The sequence below is a fragment of the Drosophila arizonae genome, chromosome 5 (genome assembly GCF_054131065.1).
Source record: "Drosophila arizonae isolate 15081-1271.41 chromosome 5, UAZ_ARI_1.0, whole genome shotgun sequence".
Lineage (NCBI taxonomy): Eukaryota > Metazoa > Arthropoda > Insecta > Diptera > Drosophilidae > Drosophila > Drosophila arizonae.
The window spans coordinates 9,232,406-9,258,211 of NC_142925.1; the positions used below are offsets into that span (position 1 = coordinate 9,232,406).

A 25,806-nucleotide genomic window follows, 5' to 3' on the forward strand; every position below is an offset into this window, starting at 1 on the left:
TGTACGCATAACAGTGGTATGTTAAGCTACTACGCGCGTAATTTAAACGTGCATTCTTCTGTTATATACAAAACTACACACAAATTGGATTGTTTAATTTTATTAATTCATTTAGTTTTAGTCATTAATTAAATTAGCTTAACAGTTACACTTATAAGACTAGTAGGTGCTTATTTGTAAGACCAATTTAATATGTTTTAATCGAAATGTTTATAAGAATCACTGTTTGTTGTAGCTGTTGTTTAAGTTGTTGCCGTTGTTGTTGGTTTCCTTAGGTTCTGCTCACATTAAAATTATTTGTAATTACGTTTTATAAATGGCAGTTACATAAGTATCTATTAGTAATAGGTAGTACATATATATTGTTTGTTTTCTCTTTCGTATTTGTTATTTTTGCTTTTATCTTTTAATTATTATTATTATTATTGCCATACACACACACGCAGCTTGGACCTGATTAACAACCAGAACGCCCTCCTTTTTGAGATATACACTTTGCCATACATATTCTCGCGACTATTTACATGAGGCGCCAACATAGCGCAACGACCAGCGCCCAAAGGCTGAACATGACAGGCTGGACAGCAGCCGAGCTGAGCTGTCCCAGCTCTCGCTCATCCACCACGAAGGCGGGCACTGCGCTGCTGGCGGGCGTCTGCTCCATGCTGCGGCTCAGCTCTGCAAAGTTACCTCGACTATTGCGCGCCAAGCGCTGATTGGCCAACTTCAGCTCGCGCAGCTTCTCCTCCAGCTGCAGCACCTCATCTGACAAGAGAAATGCAGCAATTAGTAAAAGGCAAAATCAACAAATTTTTACAGCTGTCTTAAAAACGTACTCTTGTTAATGCCCTCGTTGTCATTGACCCGCAGGAACATGGCCAATGAGATCTCATAGACCTTATTCGCAGCGCTAATCTCACGCTTGCGCCGGCCAAAGCCCACCTGATTGTTCGAGCACTGGGTGCCCAGGCACTTGTCCAGGCAAACGTTGACTGTGGCGCGGAACTGCACATAGGAAGAATCGGGAAACTTGAAGGCCTTGAACTTGGCGCTCAATATATCCCCATCGATGGTGTTGAAGTTCTCAAAGAGATACGGATCCACAGTGCAGCTGCAACAGAAAGATTAGTCAAAAGATTAACACACAAACTAGTTAGGGATAATTGATGCTGTTGCTGTTGTTGCTGTTGTTGTTGTTGTTCGTACGCACCCCTTGAAGATCAGCGTCTCGGAGGAGGTGTGCGTGTCTGTAACATCCAAATAATTGACGCCCAGGCCATAAACCGGCGCCGAGTCCTCATCCAAGTTGATTTCCATGGTCAATGGTGTGCCCTGCGAGCATATTAGTGAGCATAAATAGATGAAACATGTACACATGTGTGTGTGTGTGTGTGTGTGTGTGTATATATATATATAAGTATATCTACCTACCGACTTAACAGTCAAGTCTTGTGTAAACTTCTGTCCATCCTGGCTGACGCCAATGGAGAGCCGCGGCTCCGGTGCGCGTTTTGTCAACGAGGTGGTTATCTCCAGATCTCTGCAGAGCATATGAATAAATAATAATAAGAAGGAAAAAATAGACGCGTAATAAAAAGAGCTGTCGTAATTGAGGGTCTGGGCGTGGCGACGCCCATTAAATATATGCCGCAGCTGTACAAAAAAGAAGAAGCAATTGAAGGACACCAAGGCACGTAAATCAACAAAGCAAACATTGTAATGCCTCCTCTCTCTCTCCCTCTCCCTCCCTCTCTCTCTATCTCTCTACCTTCGCACTCTGTATCATTAAGTCCGTTTGTCCAACTGGCACGCCCAGCAATTAAATTGACTAACCGAGGGGAGGCGAGCTGGCTGCATTAGCGGGGGCATTGATTTGATGGCCAATTACCGGCTGGTAATAGCTCGAACAGCCAAGTCGCTTGATTTATGACCACACAGCCTTGGCGTAGGGTTGGGTCTCCTCCTAATATGCCATAACGTATGCATAGATTGCGCATAAAATACGTACGAACAGAAAAAAAGAACTAACTATATGCATAGTTGCAATTTGAGGACGTTGCATTTTGATGGGGCAATTAAAAGATGCGCCTGACTTGGCCAAAAACTTACTCTGGTTCCTGAAAGCCCGCCGGCAGCACATCACGTCTGACCAGACCATGATGCGAAGATGGCTGCTGCTCCTGGAGCACAACTTGCGTCTGCTCCCGTGCGGCATTGGTGCCATTCATCATGACGTTGTAAACCGGACCGCTTGTGGTAATGCACTTGACGCTGACAATCTCCTTGCTGCTGGCCGATTCAATGATGATTTTATGGTAATACACCTTCTTGCCCTGTGGTGACAAAACAGCAGATAAAACAGTCTGCAGTCGTTGGGTTCGCTCCTCTGATCAGCTATGATCAGCGCATTTCTCTTTTCTTCTATGCTCTGCTCTTGTTTTCTCTTTTCATTTCCTTACTTTTCTTTTGTGTTCTCTTTTCTTCTCTCATTTTCGCTGCTGTTTACTCTTCGACTTTTTCTTATTCTAGTCCTCAGATCTCTTTTTCACCAAATATGCCATATACTTCTCTGTATATCATATATCATCTTGGTCTCTTCTTTATAAGGTTTCACTTTCTTTTCTGTCTCTTCGTATTTTCTCTGCCTCATCTCTATATATTCTCTGTCTCTACTCTATTCTCTTCACTCTTTATTTTTTTGTTTATTCCTATCTCTTCTGGCTTTCTTTACTCTCTCTTTAATTTATTTTAATATCTCTTCTCTGTCTCTATTCAGTATCTTATTGCCTTCTCTTTCATCTCAGCCTCTTCTGTTTTTCTTTTCCATGTCTTCTCTACTTCTTCAATTTCGCGATTTCTTCTCTATATATTCTCAGTATCTTCTATGTCTCTCACATGCTCTCTCTCTCTGTCTCTTTCTCTCTACGTCTATCTCTTATCTATCTCTTCTTAATCTATACTTAATCTCTATCTCATCAATGTCTCTTGTCTCTCTCTCTCTCTTTTCTATTTTTCTCTCTGCCCGCCCTCTCTCTCATCTCTTCATAGCATTCACATACCGTTAACTGGTTGACCATTCGCGTCACGCCGCACTCGTAAAAGTCGCTGAGCGAGAGGCGAAAGACGGCCAAAGCGCCATCGATTGCGGGCTGACAGCGCACATCCGGATAGCCCTTGAGACCCTCCAAGTAGATTTGCGTACGATCCGCTGGCGCACTGGCATTCGTCTCCGCGGGCAAGCCAATCTCGACGCGCATCTGATCCTCGGAGCAGTGTACCTTGTGTGCGCCTGCAATACAATCGAGCGAAAAGAATGCAAAATGGAAATTAAATTGCTGTCTGCATAGACTACCGAGGAAAGTGGGCTAGCATGTCGTTGGCATGGCCGAGCCTGAGCCAAATGCGACGCCTGGCTGGCATGTCCAGGCCGCACTAAACAATTGACGCATAATTACTATGGAAGTGGAGCGCGTTCGTTGCCTAAGTCTTTCGTTTTTATTGCCGCGCTACATAAAGCTGCAGGGCTGCTTTTGATGCCCAGCACAAGCGAAACCAATGCGAGCATATAAGAATGCAGCTAGACAGCTGCTATGTGACAGTGAGCCAGGGTATCACGCAGTCTATATATATTTATATATGGAGAAAATGTCTTGGCCACAGTCCAGCCATTGCAGCCGCCGGTCAACTCGTCAGAAGCTGTCAGGCTCGTCTACACACACTCGAGACACACTCACACACTGCTTTGGTTTAGTTTGTGGCTGGAGTGTTGGGCTTTTGGCATAATTCCGATGCTGCTGCTGCTGCTGCTGTTGCTGCTGTGGCTGCCATAGTAATCAAAATCTGATTATACTTCGAACATGTGTGGGGAGGCTTAAATGTTGTAGCTGCCCCCCAATCCGGTGCGATAAAGCCTTCATTTGCGGACTGATCAGCAGCGCATTTGCCGCGTAATTTGAATAATTTCGCACAAAGTGCTTCAAACTCGTTCTAATAGCAGCAGCACAAGGCCAGGCATTACCAAAACATTTAAACAGAAATGCCCCCCAATTAAATGTGCGTTGTACAACAAAAGGCAGCAGCAACAGCTAAAGCAGAACAAACAACAGACGCAGCGAACAATGGAAACAATAAAACCAACAAAAATTAGCCGAAAAACCAGCCACAGAATTCTGTGTAAAAGTCAAGAGTCAGAACTGAAGAGCTCGCTGATGGGTAGAGAAATGATATATCAAAGAAAAATATTATATATGTACATGTGAACGATCTTCATTTGAGGTCGATTATTTTTTTTACACAGAACCAAAAACGTAAATCGAATCCCTGTATAATTATATTAATTAATTTGCCATAAACTAAATCTAATGAAAATATGGTTCTATATGTGGAAAATACTTCTATTTTTTATCTTAAAAAAATTAGTATTTAAATTACAACATTTTTTTTTTTTTTTTTTTTTTTTTTTTTTTTTTTTGAAGAAATCGGACAAAATTTAAAGTTAATATTCATATATGTTTAAAATAAAAATATCGAGTTAAATATTATCAAATTGTAACTTATTTATAAGTGAATTTAATACGTATTATATTATTTATAAAATATTTTATTTATTTATTTTTATTTTTTTTATATGTATATTTACTGCTGCTGTTAAGGCTGCCTCGTTCTGCATAGCTAAAGCAAAAAGTCTAAAAACTAAGAAGCGTGAATAATCAGTCACTTATGGTTTCTAATTAATATCCCTGCCAACTGCTTCTGTTGACAGCTAGAGCGGAACAACTAATCCCAAAAATAATCTAAATTTATTAATCTACAAACTGCGCTTGAGCCAAAGTGTGACAAATTACTGTGGCAACCCGTGCTTGCAATTGGCACGCAGCCGCAGCTCGATAATGAGAGAAAAGAAACGCTTAAGTTTGGCATTAATTAGCTGGCGAGAGCGAGAGATACAGAGAGCAAAAGAGAGAGGAGAGAGAGAGAGAGTGAAACCCGACAATGAGAACAGACAGACAATAAAAACTAGGAAATAGAAATTGCAAGGCAATTAAAAAGCGGCGGCAGCTGCAAATGCGATTGCGATTGCCACTGCCACTGCCACAGCCGTTGCCATTGCCCACTTGGTAATTCAAGAGGCGGCGTCAAGGTGGGCGTAATGCAAGCGGCGCCTAAAACAATTACAAGGGAAAAACACTAGAAGAAGCACTGGGCATAGCATGTGAAGAGCGCTCCGCATTCGACTGTTAAGTACTTCCGCGGCTAAACAAATAAAAACCCAGGCAGACGCAGGCCTAAGTGCCCGATGACACGACAACGACCCATTGATTTATCAACTAGAACTAGAGCTGGAACTGGAACTGGAACTGCAAATGGGCACGCCCACATGTTGAGCAGTTAATTGAGCCATGGTAAGTCTGACTGTGTCTCCCGTTTCCGCTCCCTCGCCGCTCTCCCTCTCCTCACTCTCTCTCTCTCTCTCTCTCTGTCTGTTTCTCCCCATCTGCAGTCAGCAGGAAATGTTGTCGGCAGCTCGTGACAATAATTGAGAGCCCTTGCTCAATCGAGTTCGGCTCTCAATGTGCGCCAGCCACGCAAGTTTGTCGCCTAAGTCATTTGATTCGACGAGACACCCAAGGCTGGCGTTAATTGCAAGCCAAGGTATTTTTATTGAATTTTTACAGCTTAAGTCGTAAGAATCGCATTATTGACTGCGACTATATCAATGCCGACTGATTACGATTTATCTGACACAATTTTTATGGCACGGCCTGGCCTGGCTCGCCTTAGCTTGGCTCGACTTGACTCGTGAGAATCTTGTTGTACCTTAAACTATTTCTGCACACACACACACTCATACATCGATATACACAATCTATATATACTTATATCTGTAAAAGACTTAACCCACATCTCGCACATGACCAGCGCCGAATGGATTTCTTGGCCTTTTTGGCGCTTGTTAGATATGTGTTTGCAACAAGAGGCAATTTGTGTGTGTGCTGCAACAAAACGAAGCAGATCATCAAATGCCGCTTGACTGGGGCACCTTCAAGCTTCTTGGAATCGAAATCAAAAGAGAGAGAACAAAAAAAAACAAAAAACAAAAAACGACCAAAAATAGAAGGAGAAAAAAGTTGCCATTAGCATTTAACCTGCAACATGACAAATCAAGAAAACGTGCAGCATGCATGCAACATGCTTCAGCTCAGACATTTTGGCCTCGGCCGGCGCTGCAGCCGCTGCCTCAGCTTCGGTTCAAGCATAAATTTCCATTAACAATAAATTTAAAAGAAATTACATTAAAATGAAAATGACCCGGAGCGAAATTCACAAGAAAAGCTAAACAGAGAAAGGCAACAGGGGGAATGGGAGGGTAGCGAATGCTGGCAGGGCGTTTGGGCAGCTGGACTGCTCAGCTGCTGCTAGAGCAACATCATCAGCACCATCAGCAGCATCAACACGGCCCATGGCCAGACTCCGACTCAGACTCAGACTCAGACCCATCCCCGACTATGTCACTGGCACTGTCTACCAAATTCCGACTCCCGACTGTGTCGCCCGAACTCCCAGACTCCTGTCCGCTGACTTCCTATCCGGCATCAACAGCCACGACATTTGGATACACAGTCTTTCAACAATTTGGCAAGCAAATGCGCGCGCACAATCAAATGAATGCACAAATCAATAAGACTGCAAGCTAAAAGCGTCTGCTCGACTAGCAGACACGCTGTAAGATTGCAAAAATAAATATATTGAAATATAGATAGATATTTCTTAATCAATTGAACTAAGCAAAGAAACAGCATTCATTATTTATATCATATGAAAAAGATCTAGATTATAGTGCATGCATTAAGACTACAACAGTTATGAATAAGACATTATACTAACTAACAAGTTAATATAGACTTTTAATTAACAGAGCTCAGTTGAATGGGTTACCTTTTAGAACATTTGATCCTTTTTTGATCCAGTTGACACACCTAAACTCTATAGACACTCACTCGATATCAATTAGCTAATAAGCTTTGATATCCTCCATACAAACTCTGCCGCCTTCCCCATATATGCATTATTTCCCCTGCTGATCCCAACTGAATTGTCAAAATCGTACTCAAGAAAAACTTTCCCACCATAAAAAAAAAAGTCACCCAACTGTCAATATAAGTTAAGCTGACAGCTCAGTCTGTCAATCACAATTACAGGGTATGCCGAGAGGAAGAGCATAAGTGGCAAATGCTTTACAAGCCACGCCAATAGTCAAAGCCAACAAATTCAAAATGATTGCCATGCAAATGGCATCGTTTTGCAGCTAAGAAGCCAGCCAGACAGAGGGACAGACGGAGAGTGGGACAGTGGGACAGCCAGAGAGACAGACAGATAGGCAGTCGTGAAAGGTGGCAAGACATCATCCAGCATCTCTCAGCACCTAAGCGTTAGTCAGCCACCCGCACCACACCGCACCGCACGGCACGTTGTCAGGCAATTTCGGTTGCCCCAACACCCCCCGCATCGCAATTGTTTCAATGGCCAAGCCCAACAGTCGCGCTGTGTGGCGACGTTCAACGACATGGACATTGGCGTCGTTGCAGTTGCAGTTGCAGTTGCCATTGCTGTTGCTGTTGTTGCCGTCTGCATTGCAAGTGCAATTGCAATTGGCAATAGGCAATTGGCAATTGGCTGGCAAAGATTATGCAATTGTCTGAGTCAGCGAACGAAGTCACGTTTGCATTGGCTGCCAAGCAGAAGGAGCTGCAGGTCTTCTTGCGTGTTTCTCATATCTGTATATATATATATATATATATATATATATACACATTTATATATAGCTGCATTTTGGTCAAAGTGTTATGCCTGGCGGCTGTGCAAAAACTTAAATTGAATGCGCAACGAACGGTAAACATGCATGTAAAGAGCTGCCCCCCACACACACACAGAGATAGACAAAAGTTGTGCATTAGCAGCAATCCTTGAGTGACTCGCACAGTTATGATGCAGCTGTTGCTGCTGCCGCCGCTGCTGCTGCCGCTGCTGCAGCTGATAGCGTTTTGTTATCGCATTTTGCAAAACAAATTGCAGCAGCAACAAAAGCAACAATCTTGACACACACGACGCACGATTATCATCAATCTTGGCCAATGCACAGGAAATACTGGTAATTTACTCAACAGAGCGAGAGAGAGAGCGAGAGGGAGAGAGGGAGAGAGAGAGAGAAGGGGAGAGACGGAGAAAGGGGCAGTTCCCCCAGTTAACTGTGTTGCAGTCACATGTTGCGGTTGCAAAAACGCTGAACGCTGCCTCCTGGCTGGTTAGCAGCGGGGCCTGAACCACCGTCTCATTGACGCACCAAATGACCAATTACGCTTAACGGCCGGGCATCAAAAATAAATTAGAAAACGTCGCTCCAGGCAGCAGGTCAGCGCCGGCGAGCCACAGGTCTGCCCGCAAGCCAAGTGGGTGTTGTCTTCTTCTTCTTCTTTTTGGTTTTCTCATATGCTAAGCAGTGTCAATGTGTCAATGTTGCCGCGTAAATTCATCAAAGTGGGCGAGTCAATAAACAATCTTGTTTAGCGGCCACAGCCACAGCAAAAAACTGATGGGAGCGACGGTCACTCGGACGGACGGAGGCGGAGACAGACGAACATCCAGCGTCAAATTGCAGATGTTGCTTGCTTGTGTGTACATGTATGTGTGTGTGTGCTTTTTTATGGCCCGGCTCGCAATGTGGCCACAAATGTGATAATTGTTAAGTGCTTAGCTGGCAGCAGTTCGAGTCGGTTGCCTCTGGGCCCAGTCAACTGAAAAACTTGACTGCCTACTGTGCTATTATATAGTTGCAGTCACAGTTAGAGTACACGGCGAAACAGTCAGTCAGCTAAAGGGGATAACACTTGAATTGAAGACATACGCTGCACTTAACAGCAAGGGGCAGCAATCACAGCAGCAGCAGCAGCAGCGATTGGAATAACAGCAATAACAGCTAGAATGTTATGCTAACAGATAAATGTTAAGAGATTCAAATCTAATAATATGTATATACAGAAACCAGAAGCAGGAACAATAGGATTAACAGTCAGAGTAAGATTTACACTAGCACTAACAGCAGCAGCAGCAGAACAGAACGACAAAATTACGACAAATTACCAAAAGCAACAGCAGACAACAAAATAAACTATGGCAACAGCTACGTCAGCAGCCGTCGCAATAACAGCTTTTACAATAGAAACAGCAATAGCAGAGATAATGACCACGGTAACAGCAATAGCAACTGAAACAGCAGCAACAGGAGCGATGTTAACTGCAGGATCCCTATTAACTGGAGCAATGTTAATTCCAGAAGAAGCAGTGTGAGTAACAGAGGCAGCCACAGCAATTGCAATAGCAAAACTAATAAGGACTGCTACAGCGACAGAGGAATGCTAATTTGCAGGCGCGACAGAACGAGCAACAGCAAGAGTAATAGTAACAGAAAAATATCAGCAATGTCTGTATATAACAGCAGGAGTAACTTTAAAAGTTTAACATAAAATTTATTTTAAAAAGGGACTGTTACAGTAACAGTAATAACAGCGGAATAGAAAAATCAAAGAAATTCTGCTAGCAGTACATAATAATAGGGTTTAAAGGTAATTGGAATCATTACAGAGTATAAGACAAAAGTTTACGCATAAACATTCTAAGCAAACAAATACATATATATTTATAAATTCATTAATTAATAACTCTATTAAATAAAAAAAAAAAAACAAAAAAACAAACAAACATAATTTGAAAAGCAATTTCTCATAATTCCATGTTTAGTTTAATCACACACATATATACACACACACCATCTCATTTCTATCAAGCAATGTGATGTGATGTGATGTGATGTCACCAAGTGAAGTATCGATGCAGCTGCTATCCTTGAGCTGTTTGGCCAGTTGAGCGCAGCACACGCCTTGGCATTCATAGAGACGCACAGCGACGATCGATCGTGTGCATTGCATACAGAGTCCGAGTCAGAGTCAGAGTCAAGTAAATACAAAATTGCTGTCAGTTTATCATTTTTTTCTAGCCACATTAAAACTTGTTGCCAATTCTTGCTCACTCGTTGGCTTTTTATTTATATTATTATCAGCTTCTGGTTTTTGTATTTTTTTTTTTTATTTGCCAATTGTTTTGAAATGACGCAATTTGCCGCTTTATAGATTTTAGCCAGATTCATCAGATTTTACAGTCAAGCCGGAAGGAGCCAACCAAAGCGCATTAAGGCCAAATGAATTGAATTTCAGTTGCTACACATAAACCCGAACCGAGCCAAAACTTCAAAACTCTTCTGCTCGACTTGCTCACTCAAAGTAGACGCATGATTAATTGCCCAGAGGAAACAGCGACAAAGAGAGATGGAGAGTGTGAAAGAGAGACAGCTAGATAGATTATGAGCAAGCAGGCACAGCTTAGCTGCGGCTCGTCTTACCTCTGCCTTAGCCACATCTCAAACATGAGATGCAAAAAAAAAAAAAAAAATAAATAAAATAAAAAACAGCAGAGAGCAGAGAAAAACAACGTTGCCTTACGGTAAATTTGTGCTTCCACTTGGCGTGAACATTATGCGCAGCTGGCTAATTAAATTACACAACAGTTTAGACATGAGAGCGCGCAGAAAACAAAAAGGCGACCAAAAAGAACTGTAAGCTGGCCAAGCAATATGACTTGGACATAAACTTGAACTTGGCTGCAGCAGCAGCAGCAGCTCCAGCAACAACAACAACAGGAGTCAACAGCTGTAAATGTTGCAACTAGCGCTCATGTGGCAAATGTGGCATGACTTGCCACAGAGCTTGGTGGAGGAGCGGGGGGCAGACGACAGGCAGTTAGTCAGCTATTTGCATGGCTAATGTGTTCAAACAACAAATGCCGCATACACCCACAATGTGCCTCAACTGCAGCTATGCCTCTCCCTCTGTCTCTCTCTCACTCTCAGGCATTCTTGTGCTTGGCGCTACGCGGTGGCATTTGCTAAATTGTTCGTTTCCGCTGGGTAAACCGAGGTAAGAATAAATAAAATGAAAAGAAAAAGCGGCAAAAATATGCGAGCCCAGCTGCCGCTGCTGCTGCTGCTGCTGCTGCTGCTCTCCACATGCCACTCACACATCAACAGCAGCTGGGGAGGCTGTGGCGCAGTGGCAACACAATTTACCGCTAAGTGCCTCAACGAAAGCGAGTTGCAGCCAATTGTTGCATTGTTATGTGTGCTTTTGCTTATATTATTTTTTGTTTTGTTTTTTGCCTTTGCATTATTAAGTAATTTGCGAAAAATGCGTTTACAGTTTTTAGGCTGCCCCGCCTAACTGTAACTGAGGCAAGTTAATCACTAAATCCCCAACATGGCCCCAATCATACAAATTAATTCAATTTGCAGCTAAATGCGGCAAAAGGCAGTTAACAGAAATTATTAGCAATGGCCAACAAGCGTCGTTCACCTGCCAAGGCATTCTAATTACAGTTGCAGTTGCAGTTGCAGTTGCATTCGTAGTTGCTGTTGCCTTTATACCCTAACTGTGGGTGCTACAGCTCTATTTGCACGGCTATTTGAAACAGGTTTACAATCACTTTATACTAATATGGAACTTTGCTGCGAATACCTTTCGAGCCTTAGAGGAACGGTGTATGCTAGGGTTGCCATGGCAGCCAGAGACTTAGGCAAAAAATTTAGAAAACTATAAACAAAGTCTTGTCTTCTTCTATAAGTCTTGCTCTTTAGAGGGGAACCAACTATATATCAAAGTGGGAATAATTATTTAGTAGTATATATTTTTTATACTTTTCTAAATGTATAAACATAATTTTAGATAAATTTAGCTAAATTTATAAGTGATTAAGTCAGCTAGACTAGCCAAAAGTTAGCTGATGCTGATTCTTCAGATACCGGCTCTATACTGTATTTTAAGTGTAGACAAATCTCAGGATAGCATTTAATATATATACTCAAAGATTCTATGTTTGAATGTTGTATTAATTTATAAAGCTTCATTTGATTAGCTAAAAGTTCGACCAACTAATTCAGCAAATTCATAAATATGTACCCTTATTTATATAAATAGATATGTTTTATATGTATTTGTTTAAGTATATATGTATATATTCATGTGTATATGTATATATATGCATGTGACACATGTCATGTCATTTCGTTCCCATAATTAGTTACCTAAACTAGAGGGTATCTAAGAGTCGCACTCCACTCTTTAGCTGTTAGTACTGTCCGACTGCCCCTTTTACCATTTTGGTGTGAAAGTGTTGTGTCTGTAGCGCGTTGCTCTTACCATATTTGCAATTAAATACATTAAGCAACTATCAGCAACATGAAACAACAACGACAACAACAGCAGCAGCAGCAGCAACAACGTCGCCTTTGCAATTTAAACACGCCGTATAATTGCATTTCTCCTAATGTAATGGCAGGCGATGCTGCCTTTTTATGCTTAATTGGCAATAAAGTTGTTGCCTGCAGCTAGAGAATCGAAGAGCAAACAGCGAGCGACGCACGCAGAGAGGCCAATGGATTGTCAAACGAATGAGAGATACATAGAAAGAGATTGAGAGAGAACGAGCGAAGGAGAGATGGAGAGAGAGAGAGAGATGGCGAGAAAGATAGTCTTTCGGCACTTGTCGCTAATCATTTATCAAAAAATTGTTATTTTCATGGCAAACATCGGGCTGACACATATCCAACTGGCTGCCCGCGGCGATGACACACAAAATACCAAATTCCGATGCTTTGGGCCAATGTCTATTGGCCATGTAATGCGATACGCTGTCAGAGAGCTCCAGCCGGCGATGCGAACATTAATCAAACGTTTGGGTGCGAGGAAAGTGAACTCTGAACTGTGCGACCCAATTGCTAATTACGAGCACGCAACGCGGGGGTGGGGGAGGGGCACAGAGAGCTAGCGCTGACTAATCAAGGTAAACAGAGAGCGAGGGCGGCAGCTCAGAGGGGCTTAGAGACTATTAGAATCTATTGATGCACTTTTGTGGTATTTGTGGCTTTTCAACTGACTAAACTGAAGCGCCGCAGCCAAACACTTTTGTGGCTCACTGTGTGTGCGTGTGTGTGCATAATATGGGACAGAAAGGAAGAAAATAAACGTGTACACAAGCCACCGCATGACCAAGTGACCGATGCCGCAGGCATAAAATTTATTGCATACGTGTATGCAGCTCCTTTTGTTGCAACTTGCAACACTCCGTGCGGCTGCGGCTGCGGCTGCGGCTGTGGCGGCTGCAATATTTTATTTTGGTCATTTGCGATTTGCGTTGAATTAGCAGCAAGCAACACAGACTTACACACACAGAGCGAGAGAGAGAGAGAGGGAGAGGGAGAGTGAGTGAGTGAGAAAGCGACACACTCGATGACCAAATCGGGCTGTGGGCGTTCGTCTGCTGCAGCTAATGCCCAAATGCGGCGAGCGTGGAGCGTCTAGCGTCTGGCCTAGCCTTTTAGCCTGTGGGCCACAGCAGCCACAGCCACAGAGTGGACCATGGCCAAGAGACTTGGCTTGCTGGCCCACACCTGCAATTGACATTATTATTTGGCCAGTCGTAGTTGTCGACGCGTTTTTTTTTTCGCTTTTTTTTTTTTTTTTTTTTTTTTTACGTGCGCGTCGCACACTTAACGCTCAACAAGAGAGTGCATCATGATTTATAATTGTCCAACTGGGTCTCTGGGTAGACATTCCATGGCACGCATCTTGATATCCGCGTAGTTTATGGCCCGGGTCAGGCCGGATGGCCATCTACCGCGCTTGTACAACAAACTTGTTGAAACAGCATTTGTCTCGCGTCTGCCTTAGCCTCGCCGGCCGGCTGGCCATGCGGTTTATCTGTTTGGCCTGAACGCTTCGCTGGCCAGCCATCTGCTGCGGCCACGTTAATAACCGTTTTGGCCATGCCATGCCACGCCATGCCATGGCGCGGCGCTGCATTGTTAACAGCATTTCTTTTTGGTGCGCTGCGCTTTTAATTGCCAACTGGGCGACATTTTAATTGAAATTCTACTGAAATTGCATTTGAAACCTAATAACACTCAGCAACAACATCCACAACAACTACAACAACAACAGCAGCAGCAGCAGCAGCAGAAACCGCGGGAGCTGAAGATGCGATATGAGTCAGTAAATGGAATGCTTTAAGTATCTTTTGATAGCTGCTTTTATGTGAATAAAATTTGAGAATTACGGAGAAGAGCATTACTTTGAAAAATGTTGACAATTTACGGTGCAACTGATCAAGTGAAGCCGTTTGGCCATTAAAAATCCGACGAGATAGCGGGTATGGAAGAGGATTACGAGAAGATGCCAAAGGCAAAATATAAAATATTTTAGAGACGAAGCTTATCGCTCCATTTACTAATAGAGCCGCCCTCTTATAAAAATTAAACAAAGCTCATTTCCCGTTCACAGCATCGAAATTACTTCTCCTTTGCATCAACTCATATGCGTTAAGTTCATCTAAAAATTTCATTAAAAAACTATCATTCCATTCCCACATAATCAAATCTATTATGTGTTAATCTGAACTTTCCAAATTCAATTATTTTACGAGCGTAATGTACGCTCAAGTGTTTTGTGGTTTGGTGTAAATGTAACAATAGATCAACCGCAGGGCGCATTAGGCACACACATTCCCACACACTTACACACACACACATATATAAACATCACAAAGCGAGCCACCCAGGCAATCCAATTCAATCTAATCTTAATGCCAGCAATGCAAATTCAAATCAAAATCTAACCGAGGCAATTCTCTGGCGGCCACTGAGCATTGCCCTTGACTCGAGGGAGAAAAGCGAAACCAAAAATGATTTTTTGCTTCCTGGTTTAGGGATCTTGAGCAAATTGGCTTGATTTTGACCGGCAGGCAAGTGACCAGAGTAGCAGCAGCAGCAACAACAACAGCAGCAGCATCAGTTGCAGTTGCAGTTGCAGTTGCAGTTGCAGTCGGTGCTCCTCGCTCTTGTTTAATTTAGTCTGGCAGTTCGTTTCGATATGCATCTTGGGCATTTCTTTTCAATTACGGGCGGGCGCTACTCCTTTTTTTCTGCATTTTCCTTTTACATCTCTCTTTTAGCTGTTTTGCGGTTTGGCCATGTAATTTGGCCATCAAACGCATGCATGTTCTGATAAGCAGCCAGCGGCGCGGCAAGCCGTAGCTCGCCTATCAAAAGACTTAAGACACGAACTGGACTGGACTGGGCTGGGCTGGACTGGACTGGACGGGAGAATTCTTCCTGCTCATCATAATTCATACAGTTTTATGAGGCCGCGTAGCCGCAGTCGAGTGTTTCACTTTACAGTTGGCATTCAATAAATTAATTAGTGAGCATTTTTGTCACTGATCTTATCGTACGAGCTTTCATCAAGCAGCCAGCCAAATGGCCAACTGAGCGATAACATCTAACACATCTCCACTAAAGTATGTTTATAATTATCCAAGTCTAGCCAGCTGTTCTCGAGGTGCTCGCAATTTCTTACACCTGACTCTCTCTCTCTCTCTCTCTATCTCTCTCTATCTGTCTCTCTCTCTCTCTCTGTTTGTTAATTAAAGAGGCCACAGGCCGACATAAGAAACCCAAATAATAGACATGAAATAAAAAACATATGACATTAAGTGTTTATGTTCTGCTGCTGCTGTTGCTGCTGCTGCTGTTGCTGCTGCTGCTGTTGTAGTTGTTGTTGTTGCCCTTCCTTCTGCTGTTATTATTGTCATTAAAAGCTCTTACAATAATAATGAGCACATTTTTATAGCCAACATCCCCAGATAGAGCAGTTGTTCGCTTTGCTTTCTGTTCGCCTTCGGCGAGCTCTATTGTCTGGGGCTCTTCTGCTTTTATCTATAGAATATGTATGTATATATATGCTTGACTCGAGCCTAAGTCTCTAACTTCAGCTGGAGAGCTCTTAGCTTAAATGCTACTCCACTCGAGCGCCAGCAAAACTCTTTTAGTCTATCAAAACCTCTTCTGCTATTTGCTTAGTTGCACTCATAGGGTATATCATAGTCGTTGTTCAATTCTGAGTAGTCATGCGTTTATTGTGTCTGCTTGTCTTTGAGTTTTGTTTTATTTTTGCAGTGTCATTGACTTTGGGCCGCCAACGCCTGTGCGTGTGTAAATTGCGGCAGCCAAAGCGCCACAGCTCGCATGCGAAAGCGACAACAGAAACAACAACAACACGCAGACGTGGCACAGTCAACACTCAAACATGGTCAGTATAATTCCTCTGTTTTTGGCTGCCTTCGACTTCAACATCATTCTAATGAATTTTAATATAATGCCAAAACTCAGGTTTGTTGCCAAAGTCTTTTTTTATGTTTTGCAAGTTTGTTGCCTAAGTCTTTTGTCAGTGCTGCCCGTGCTGAATGGCTGGCAATCAATGTAATGCGCTCCACAGAATGTCAGCCAGGCCATCATCAATCTCAGCAGCCCAACTGCATGTGTAACGAAAGCACAAGAACATGATGACGATGATGATGCGGAGGAAGCAGAAGAGGCAGAACAAGCAACAACAAACAAACAACAAACTGAACAAACAAAAACTGCACCGACAACAAATAAATATGATTAATTTGCCACATGCAGTTAGACATGCAATTTATCATGATGCGGCCGGCAAAATGCAAAAGTCTGTAAATGTTTTACCCATCTGCCTCCCGCTCTATCTCCCTCTCTCCCTCTCTGTCTTTTGCGTATATCTGCATCTCCCGTTGCGGGTCAGTGCGTCTAATAGATTAAATAAATTTCGCATAAATTATGCAATTGTGGCGAGCAATATTTTTCAAGCCAGCTGCCGCTGCGGGCGCTCAAAACTTACGCACCCCACCTCTATCTCTCTCTCTCTCTCTCTCTCTCTCTCTCTCTCTGCTGCACTCTGTTTTGGCTTACTAATTTGCATGGGGCGCTGATCCTGTTCTAGCACCGCTAGGCCGTTAGTTTTTCTACCTCTGCGTCGGTGCGTCGCTGCGCTTCAAAGTCTCAACGCGTTGCGGCTCTACGCACTGTTTGGTAATTAAAAACCCAACGAGCCACTTGGCCAGTTCGACACCCGGACAACTGGACTGGCGGACACCTGGACTACGTATTGGACTACGTGGAGTGGTGTCTAACGGTAAGCGGCAGCAGTTGCTTGGCTAGCTGCCTGGCTAGCTGACTAGCTGACTAGCAGCCTAGCTGCCTAGCTGGCGGCCTGCCAAGCCAACTGAAGCAAACGCGTAGGTTGCATTCAGGATTAGCTTCAGGTTTGCATCTTCTTCTTCATTTCTTCTCTTTTTGCTGCTCATGAAATTTACATAATATTTGCTCTACATTCCACACTCACAAACACACACACACACACATACATACACTCAACTGTATCACCTGTCACTTGCTTTCACACGCAGCAGCGAAAAAAAGAATTTACTTAGCTCAGCCAAGTTTATGGCCAGCGGCGACGCTTATCAGGCCACAGACCTCATAAATATGCGCGCTGAGCCCTTGCAATGGCAACGGTTGACAATTTGCTGCCACATTTGCAGCCATAAACAGTAAGCAAAGTGTTACGAAGAGTATGCTAAACGAGCTGGCATACCCTGTAAATAAAGTAGTCTAGCAAATGCGTAAACTTATTAACACAATCAATAATGGAAGCAAAAAGACTTAGCTATAGATATAAATATAAATTCTTACATTTGTCAGAATTCATGTTTATTGTTAATCGACTGGCAGATGCCCTGTTATCATAGTAAAAGGCCTCAAATTGCATATATGTATATGTATATGATGAATAATAATAACAAACATTATTAACATAAATTCGATTCAATCACATAGAAGAGCATGCTTATTTATTAGATACTGCCGTATTATAATTATTGTACTGTATATAGTAGTGGAAAATATATTGTAAATGATTGCATACTTGAAATTGATACTAAAATTGATGATTGAATATATAATAAAGTAATATAGAAACATATTTATTGAAAATCTGCCTATAATCTTCAGAATGATTCTTCACTCCAGCAATAAATGCATAAAACTAACAATTCCATTTAGAATATATAAAAGTTCTCTAGGCTATTATTATATTTATTAGCTTCTCAGATCTTAAGCAAAAGTCTAATACGACAACTGCAATGCGAAAAAAATAACGAATTTATAGTGAAATATTTATGGCCTAACAATAAAACCTGAACAATTCAAATAGTTTCCCAGGGCTTTAAGCAAGAGCTGGCTAGGTTTAAGTCCTATGCCTAATGCGCATGGAAAATGCATTCGCAGTTATATCATATGAGGTCGATTTAAGAGCTCGCCAGCAAACAAACTAAGCAACAGTTGCTGTTACACATTTCCATGTTGCAGTTGCAGTAGATGTTGCTGCTGCTGCTGTAGCAGCTGCTGCTGCTGCTGCTGCTGCTGCCTCCTAATACAATTAGTCTTGTGTAATACGCATGGCTTTTGCTTTTGCTCGGAGGAGTGCCAAACCCGTTAAGTGTTGCGACTGTTGCTTTATACAGTTAGGAGTTGGTCTCTTGGCCAGGTTCATGATACGCAATTCGCGACACACACACACACACACACACACACACACACACTCACACACACTCTTGCGCACACTCTCGAAATGCCTTGGGAGCGCGAATTGATTGTGGGGATTGGTTAGCTTGGCTAACTTGGCTAGTAGCGAGCTGAAAGCCTTTTAGGCTTTCATTTTGGCCGCGTCGCTCCGCCTGCCAGGCAGTATGTCAGATTTTGTGTTTTGGCCAAAATGGTCAGCGCAGCTAACGGTACACAGCAAAGCTGGCCAAAAATCGAATATAACAAACATTTTTATGTTTTTTTTTTTTTTGTTTTTGTTTTTTATTGTGTTCTTCAATAGCTGTTGGCTAACTGCCTGGTTGACTGTCTAGTTGGCTTACTGCATGTCTGGCTGGCTAGCAGGCTGGCGGGCTAATTAAAGCTTCGTGAGCAAGTGAGTTGTCCTTGTTGAGCTTGAATAGGCAGCTCCAACTGCGATATACATCCAATCGGATTGTAATTCAATAAAATGCCGGCGCACAAAGATGGCTTACACTTGATGACAAAATGCCTGAGCAGCAATGAGCCGGGGAGTACGGACCGCACTCTCGCCCAGACCCTTAAAACGCGCCGACGCCTTTCGATTTGCTCGTTTTTCTTATCGCTGCCTTTTAATCAGCCAAATGCCGCACAGGCTCTGGCTCTGGCTCTGTCTGAGGCTTGGGCAGAGGGTCAGGCTAAGCCTTGCCAGAGCCAGTCCAGTTCAGCATCTCGGCCCTGCCTATGATGTTCTTTTTTCCAGCTAACACACAAGCGGGCAGCATGCGGCAATTGCGGCAACGCATTGTTTTGCTAAGCCCAACGGCGACCTTAACCCATTGACACGCTTGCGGTTGCTGAGCGAGCAAAAAGGATTAAATTGATTGACAGCTGGCAGAAGCAGAGCAGCAGCTGCATATATGACTGTAAGACGAGTTTCTTTGATGACAAAAGTTATGTAACATAAGCAGCTTATTAAATAATTTAAAGGTTTTTATTTGATTAAATTCGAAAGGAATTTGTGTATAAAAACAAATATTAAACTAAGACTGTTAGCAGAGATTTGTTATTAAATCATAAAATCAAAATGCTATTCCAATGAATCAAAACAGAGGTGCTTAGCATAAAAAATTAACATAGCAATAGATAACATAGCATACATTTCCTAACATGTCATCATTTGTTAATCTTACAGTGACAACGCCACTTAACAGAGGACGATCCTAACCCACATTCTTAGGTCATTAACTTTTATCAATTTTCAAAGAACTTCAGCATAAAAGTCCATAACAGCTTAACATTTTATAACAATAATCATAACATAAACAACAGCCATGCTTAACACACAAAAGCTGTCAATTAACATAATATAAATTTAAATCTACATTTAGTTCGAATGAATGGAAAGGTCGCTAAACTGAGTTTTAGAGTCATAGACAGAAACAACATAATAAAAATTGCTAAAAATCAATTGATTTTTAAAATGATTCAGACAAGCAGAAGAGAATAATAATAGATTTTTGATAGAATTGTAGAAGCTCTACATTTGCTGAATATAACATAAAGCTGTTAATTAACAGTGATTTGCAGATACATAGATAAACTGCTGTAAATCGCAAAACTAATTTCCAACTAACATAGCAAATAACTCTACATTAACAACTAACAGCAGCCTAACATAATGTTATCCAACTCTTAACAGAACAGTTTGAATTATCATCGAAATGAAATCCAATCCAATATTATTTATAGTTTATTATTTTTAATGCTGTTTGAGGGTCAGCACTGGATCAATGGCAACAATGGGTTAAGAGTTCAGAGGCTGGAGGGGCTGGACAACAACAGGAGGCCAGTCGGTACTCGGTAGACACGAGTCTGTGCTCTCCAGTTGCCCCAATCGCAGCTCGATTTTATTAGCTTAGCAAAAGGCTTTGATTGTTGTTCATGTTGTTGTTGTTGTTGTTCCGGCTGCTGCGCTTGTCTAGACGGGCAATTTTTCACACACACACATACACATGCACACAGACACACACATGAGCTGAACTTGCTCTAAAATTGGCATTTTTCACACACATAAGGCAAAAATGTAAAGCGCAGTCCGCCGCATCCAACTCAGAAGGCAGCGGCCGAGTCAAGCGGTTTATTTGCCTTGTGTGGCATCAGCTTCATCATCATCCTGTCTGTGCCTCGCCGTGGCAAACATATATACACCTATATATATATAGGTGTGTGTGTGTGTGAGTGTGAGTATATAGTTGGGGACTGGCCAGCCCGTTGGCATAATGTGGACGGGTTGAGTTGGAGCAGCGCGCAATTTCTTTATTATTACGAGCATTTCGTTTGTTGTCCTTTTAGGCAACTCGGACTGCCTGCAACTCTGTGGCAAGAGAACTCTGCCGCTGCTGCTGCTGCTTCGGCTGCTCTTGCTCTTGCTCGGGCCAACTGTCGCTTGTCAAAGCGCACTGATCATTATTGTTGTTGCAGCTCTTTTGTGGTTGTCTAGTTTATGTTGTGCCTGGATGCTGCTCCCCCTCATACAATGCGATTGTCAATGTTTTGTCTTAATGCCACATAATGCGACTCTCGCTGTTGTTGTTGTTGTTGTTGCTTGTGTCGCATGTTATTTAAATGGACGCTGCTTGACTGCAAAGATTTACAACTGGTCAGCGCATCGATATATTATGCCATGGCAAGTTCGCTGTCTAAGTCATTCGTTTGTTCTTGATTCGTTCTGGCCATAAATTAAATGCTGCACAGACACAGCAAAAGGCTGGATGGTGAGAGGGGAGGGCAGACTTAGGCTTAGGGCTTCAGCCTTACTGGCAAGGCAAGGTCGACGTCGCGTGCGCTGCTTAACCAGCAATTAAACGAGTTAATCACAGTTCGATGATTTGTCAGTTGCCTTTAAAGCGGAGCCACGTCGAACTCGAAGTCGAAGTCAAAGTCTTTGTGCGCTCAGCTGTGACGCTTGATGAGCAAGAGATCTCATGCCAATGAGATCATTCAGACATATTTTTTTGTATTCTTTCAAGCAATATGCATAGACAAAATAATTATGGTTAGCTAACAGATTTTCTTTCCTTTGGCTTGGCTTAGCTAAGCCGCTGCTAGATTTCCCTTAACTTTTACTTTTTCTCGGAGTTTCGCTTTAGCACTGATTTGTTTCTTAGTTTCTTTGTGACACGCCCCATGCTGGCAGCCCCGTAATTTAGCTTTCAGCTTTTGCTGCCGCTGCTGTTGCCGCTGCTGTTGCTTTCTGTCTGCCACAGATGCCACAAGTCAGCCACACAGCTGCCATGCCGGCTATGAAGTTGCGTCTTTCGCGCTCTCGTAAATTATGTCTGCCTTATAATATATATAACAAATACATATACATATATATTTATATATAGCTATATATATATATTTGTTATCTGTTTCTGTATCTGCTTTGCTGTTTGGACACATTAGGCTGCATTTTGTTTTTAGCCAACTCAATTGAGACCTGTTTCGCCTACACGTTCTCGACTGTCGCGCGTTTTTTTTTTTTTTTTTCTTTTTTTTATCGCTTCATTTTCTGCACTTGAGTTTCGCGTTTATAAATAAAGCTGCTTGGTTTTTTTTATTTTTTTTATTTATATATATATATATGTAATCGTATATGGTCAGGCAGCACTCAGACTCACTCGCACAAAGGCCAATGTCAGGCGAGTGGCTACTGCTGCTGCTGCTGCTGCTGCTTCTTATTTTGCTGTACTTATAATAAGTAAAAATATCGAAGTGTCTGATTGCTTTTTAATAAGCAGCAGCAGCACGTCAGTTCATATATATATAAGTATATATGTATGTGCATAGCTTTAGTATGTGGGCGTAGAACACTCACACTCTTTGGATCCCTCTTTCTGATCTCCCAAGACAGTGGCAACCCTCTCTAATTTATTCTCTATAGGAATTTATATCTTTCTCTCTATATATCGAATTCAACATTTGTCTCATTACGTCTCATATCTATCTCTGTAACTTTCTCACCTGCCCTCTATCTTTCTCTACATATTTTAATCTCTCTAAGAATATATAGGGAGAAAATAATCAGATACACAGAGATGTGAATGAATAATCTATATAGATCTCTCTACTTTCGTTCATCTCTCGATATAACAGACTCTGTTTCACTGTTTAATTATCTCTCTCTTGTTTCTCTCACTTTCTATCTCACACTGTTTATTTAAGACTTTCTTAGCTGTTAAAGCAATTTTTGTTTTAGTGGGATATATACATCGATATTTTGAATGTATATAAATACAGTTAAGATCCCCAGTTATTGTTTTTAAAACAAGTTTAATTTAGACAAAATCCAGTTAAGTTCGCAGAAAATGTAGATAATTATCACACAATATATAATTATAGATATAAATATGAACATAAATTAGATATAACGAATTATAAAACATATGCATTAAGTATATACTCAAATATTATATATTGAAATTCTCCAATTTAGCCATAATTGCTAATACGTAATGATTTCTTCTATTAATTCTCATTTATAGTTTTATTCCCTATTTTATAAATTTTCGCTTTTTTTTAAGCTAACAATACGATTTATGAGCCCTTCAAGTCTAGGGTATTGCATTGCTATTGCTATTCTTCTTCTTCTTCAAACTTTACATATAAAGTATTTAATTTTTTTCAGTTCATTTTCAGCGTGTCATGTTGCCCTTCCTGTTGTGTTGTTCACTGTTCGTTGGCTGTTGTCTGTTGCCTGTTGTGTGGGTGTTTTGCCTTTTCATTTTTGTTGCTTTGCTGTTGTTTTCTTGGCTTTTGTTTTTGCCGCTTTTGTTGTTTGTGTCTGTGAGTCTGACTCTGTATGGCAACTTGCAAGTTAATGACTAATGTGTGAGGCTTTGTTTTTGTGGCTGTGCATAAGTTGATGAGCGCGTCGCCTTGTGGGTGGGGTGTTTGGGCAGTGCTTATAAGGTAGGCAGGCAGACACACGATGTGAATCATGGTAGGGCCCACGCTGGAGGTACACTTTATTAGCCAAGTTCGTTGTCAGAGTCATTTGTTTCGCTTTGAACGTATTTTCTATTTTTCCTATTTTAAGCAAACAAAAGCTGCCCTGATAAACCGTTAAGCGCTAACACTCACACTCACCCACAAGCATGCACCCACTTCTATTGAAGATCGAGCGAGCGCAGTTCAAGCGAAAACGAGGTCAGTTTTGCGGCGAAATAACCATTTTCGTATTTCATTGCCCACAAAATGACATCATGCGCATGTGTATGTGTGTGTTTGTATGAGTCAAAGCTCAATTGCAGTTGTATGTATGAACAAAAAAGCTTGTTTATTTTGCAAGTATACAAAAATTTATTTTTTTGGTTTTGATTATTTTACTTACCCTTCGCATGCGCTAATCCACAATATACGAAAGCTGCCAGGCATAAGGCATGCCAAAGTTGTTGAGTTGCAAGCATTTTCGCCACCGCCGAAATATAATTTATATATATTTTTAATTTCGTCTCTAATTGGTCGAAACGGAAAGACAAACGGCGTTATTATATATTAGATTGCACAAAAGAACAGGGCAGAGGAAAACAACGGCACATGCTCCACAAGAGCCAACCGCACATATCATTTGTATTCCTTAACAGTCAGTCAAACTCATGCACACACACACTCATACACACATACGCATACATAGATTATGAAACAAAGCCGTGGTGCTAAAGAGAATGCCAGTCCAAGTAGCGGCCGAGGCTGCTGCTGGCCAACGGCTAGTGGTAAACGTCGAAAACTCAGCAAATCAACGGCAAATAAACACACAAAAAACACACAGACACGCACGTACACACACACACACAGTCACACAGAGTTACATTCATACAGTGAGACGAAAACAGAGAAACGTGAACACAGTACGTCAGCGCGTCTTACTTCACACGGCGAAAATACGTCCAGGCCGCACGATGGTCGCGAGGTAACTAAATACTCACAGCCAGCCGAGCATCAGTTGAGCTGAGCTCAGCGTCGACGCCGACACGGACAGCGGCAGCGACGCTTGCGCGTGACGTCTGCCGTTGTTGTTTTTTCGCTCGCTTCGCTGAGCCACTGTGGCCCGTGGGGCTACACGGTGCAGCGCCAGTTAAGTTTTTAAGCTGCTGCGCGGGGCGCTCCAAGAGTTTTAATGCGCTCATAACAATAATTAAGTATAATATACAAGTGAATAATAGTAACTAGATGTGTTTATGTGCATAATTTAGCTGTGCCACAGACAATAACAATTCAATTAGTCAAAGCCGAGCTTTTGCTTCGCTTACTTTAGAGCGCAACTGAGAGAGCGCTTGAGTGGAAGCTTGCGGCAGCCATGCTGGCAGGATCGCTCTCAGTACAACTCACACACACACGTACACACTCGCTCAACTTTTTGCTGATAAAAATCAGCCGGCTGCCAATGAGAAAATGAGAAATTGTGGGAGAGCAAAGTTTTGTTTGTTATTTCATTTTTCCATTTTTTTTTCCAAGCAATTACATAATATGGCCTTTGTTATTGTTATATGTAGTTAAAGCAAACATTTAATTATTGTCGCTGTTCTCAGCTGCGCTTATCTATGATGTGTTGTGATAGCAGACCCTGGTAAGTACTTAAAGCTGGAGTTCACTGTACTGCATGTTGAGCATCTACTTCCGCTTCTTTAAGCAGCCAGAACCGTTCTTTTGGTGGTCATTTGGATCGGGTCTATAGAGCGCCATTATGCCACGTTATATGCACTCAATTTCACACTTGTTGGCCGCGCGTGCTCTTCCATCCAAAATGCACAGCTTTTATTGCTGGGCAATGCGCACACACAAACACTCTCCCTCCCTCCCCCACTCACACACAGCTGCATTCTGCTCTTGTTAGTTTTCCAATGAATGGGCAGTAAAGCAGCTGATGTGCCAAAAGCTCTGCGCCTATCATTAGTCCAGCTGACCACTTGCAGTGCCCCCCTACCTGCCTCCCAGTAGGCGGGCTAATGGGCAACGGTAAATGACGTGAAAACAAATGCAGCCAACGATGCGCGCTAATTAAATTTGCTTCTTACATTTAAGTGAATACCAAGCAAATGTCTATAAAACAACAATTGATTTAACACCATTCCTAAAGTCGTAAATTAATATTAAGTTTCAATTAAAGCCGGGGATTTACAATCAGTCAAAGCCGCAAATCCCTTAAACAAAATCAAAATATTTCCAGTCTGTGAACTAATCTA

The 25,806-nt window shown here is 42.1% G+C and overlaps 1 protein-coding gene across 2 annotated transcripts; it reads right to left on the bottom strand.

Annotated features, from left to right (window-relative positions):
* Positions 1–84: 84 nt before the first annotated feature.
* On the bottom strand, positions 85–24,645 carry qsm (Zona pelucida superfamily protein qsm). 2 transcript variants are annotated; one of them, XM_018012486.2, is made up of 8 exons: positions 24,491–24,645; positions 23,955–24,077; positions 3,060–3,289; positions 2,110–2,333; positions 1,432–1,540; positions 1,211–1,332; positions 837–1,111; positions 85–765 (listed from the first exon to the last, which is right to left on the bottom strand). In XM_018012486.2, the coding sequence occupies exons 2-8, from the start codon at positions 24,028–24,030 to the stop codon at positions 521–523; spliced, it is 1,281 nt and encodes a 426-aa protein (XP_017867975.1). In that variant the 5' UTR covers positions 24,031–24,077; positions 24,491–24,645; the 3' UTR covers positions 85–520. The 2 variants fall into 2 exon arrangements, with proteins under 2 accessions (XP_017867975.1, XP_089325529.1); XM_089469403.1 differs by having other exon boundaries at positions 24,476–24,505.
* Between the last annotated feature and the right edge of the window lie 1,161 nt (positions 24,646–25,806).

Bases quoted from the DNA above. Each gene is read 5' to 3' on its own strand.
- qsm (XM_018012486.2), bottom strand. From the start codon at position 24,030: ATGCTTGCAACTCAACAACTTTGGCATGCCTTATGCCTGGCAGCTTTC. The intron at 3,290-23,954 runs GTAAGTAAAATA...ATTGTATTGCAG, and splicing joins TGGATTAGCGCATGCGAAGG to GCGCACACAAGGTACACTGC. The intron at 2,334-3,059 runs GTATGTGAATGC...TTGTCACCACAG, and splicing joins GAATGGTCAACCAGTTAACG to GGCAAGAAGGTGTATTACCA.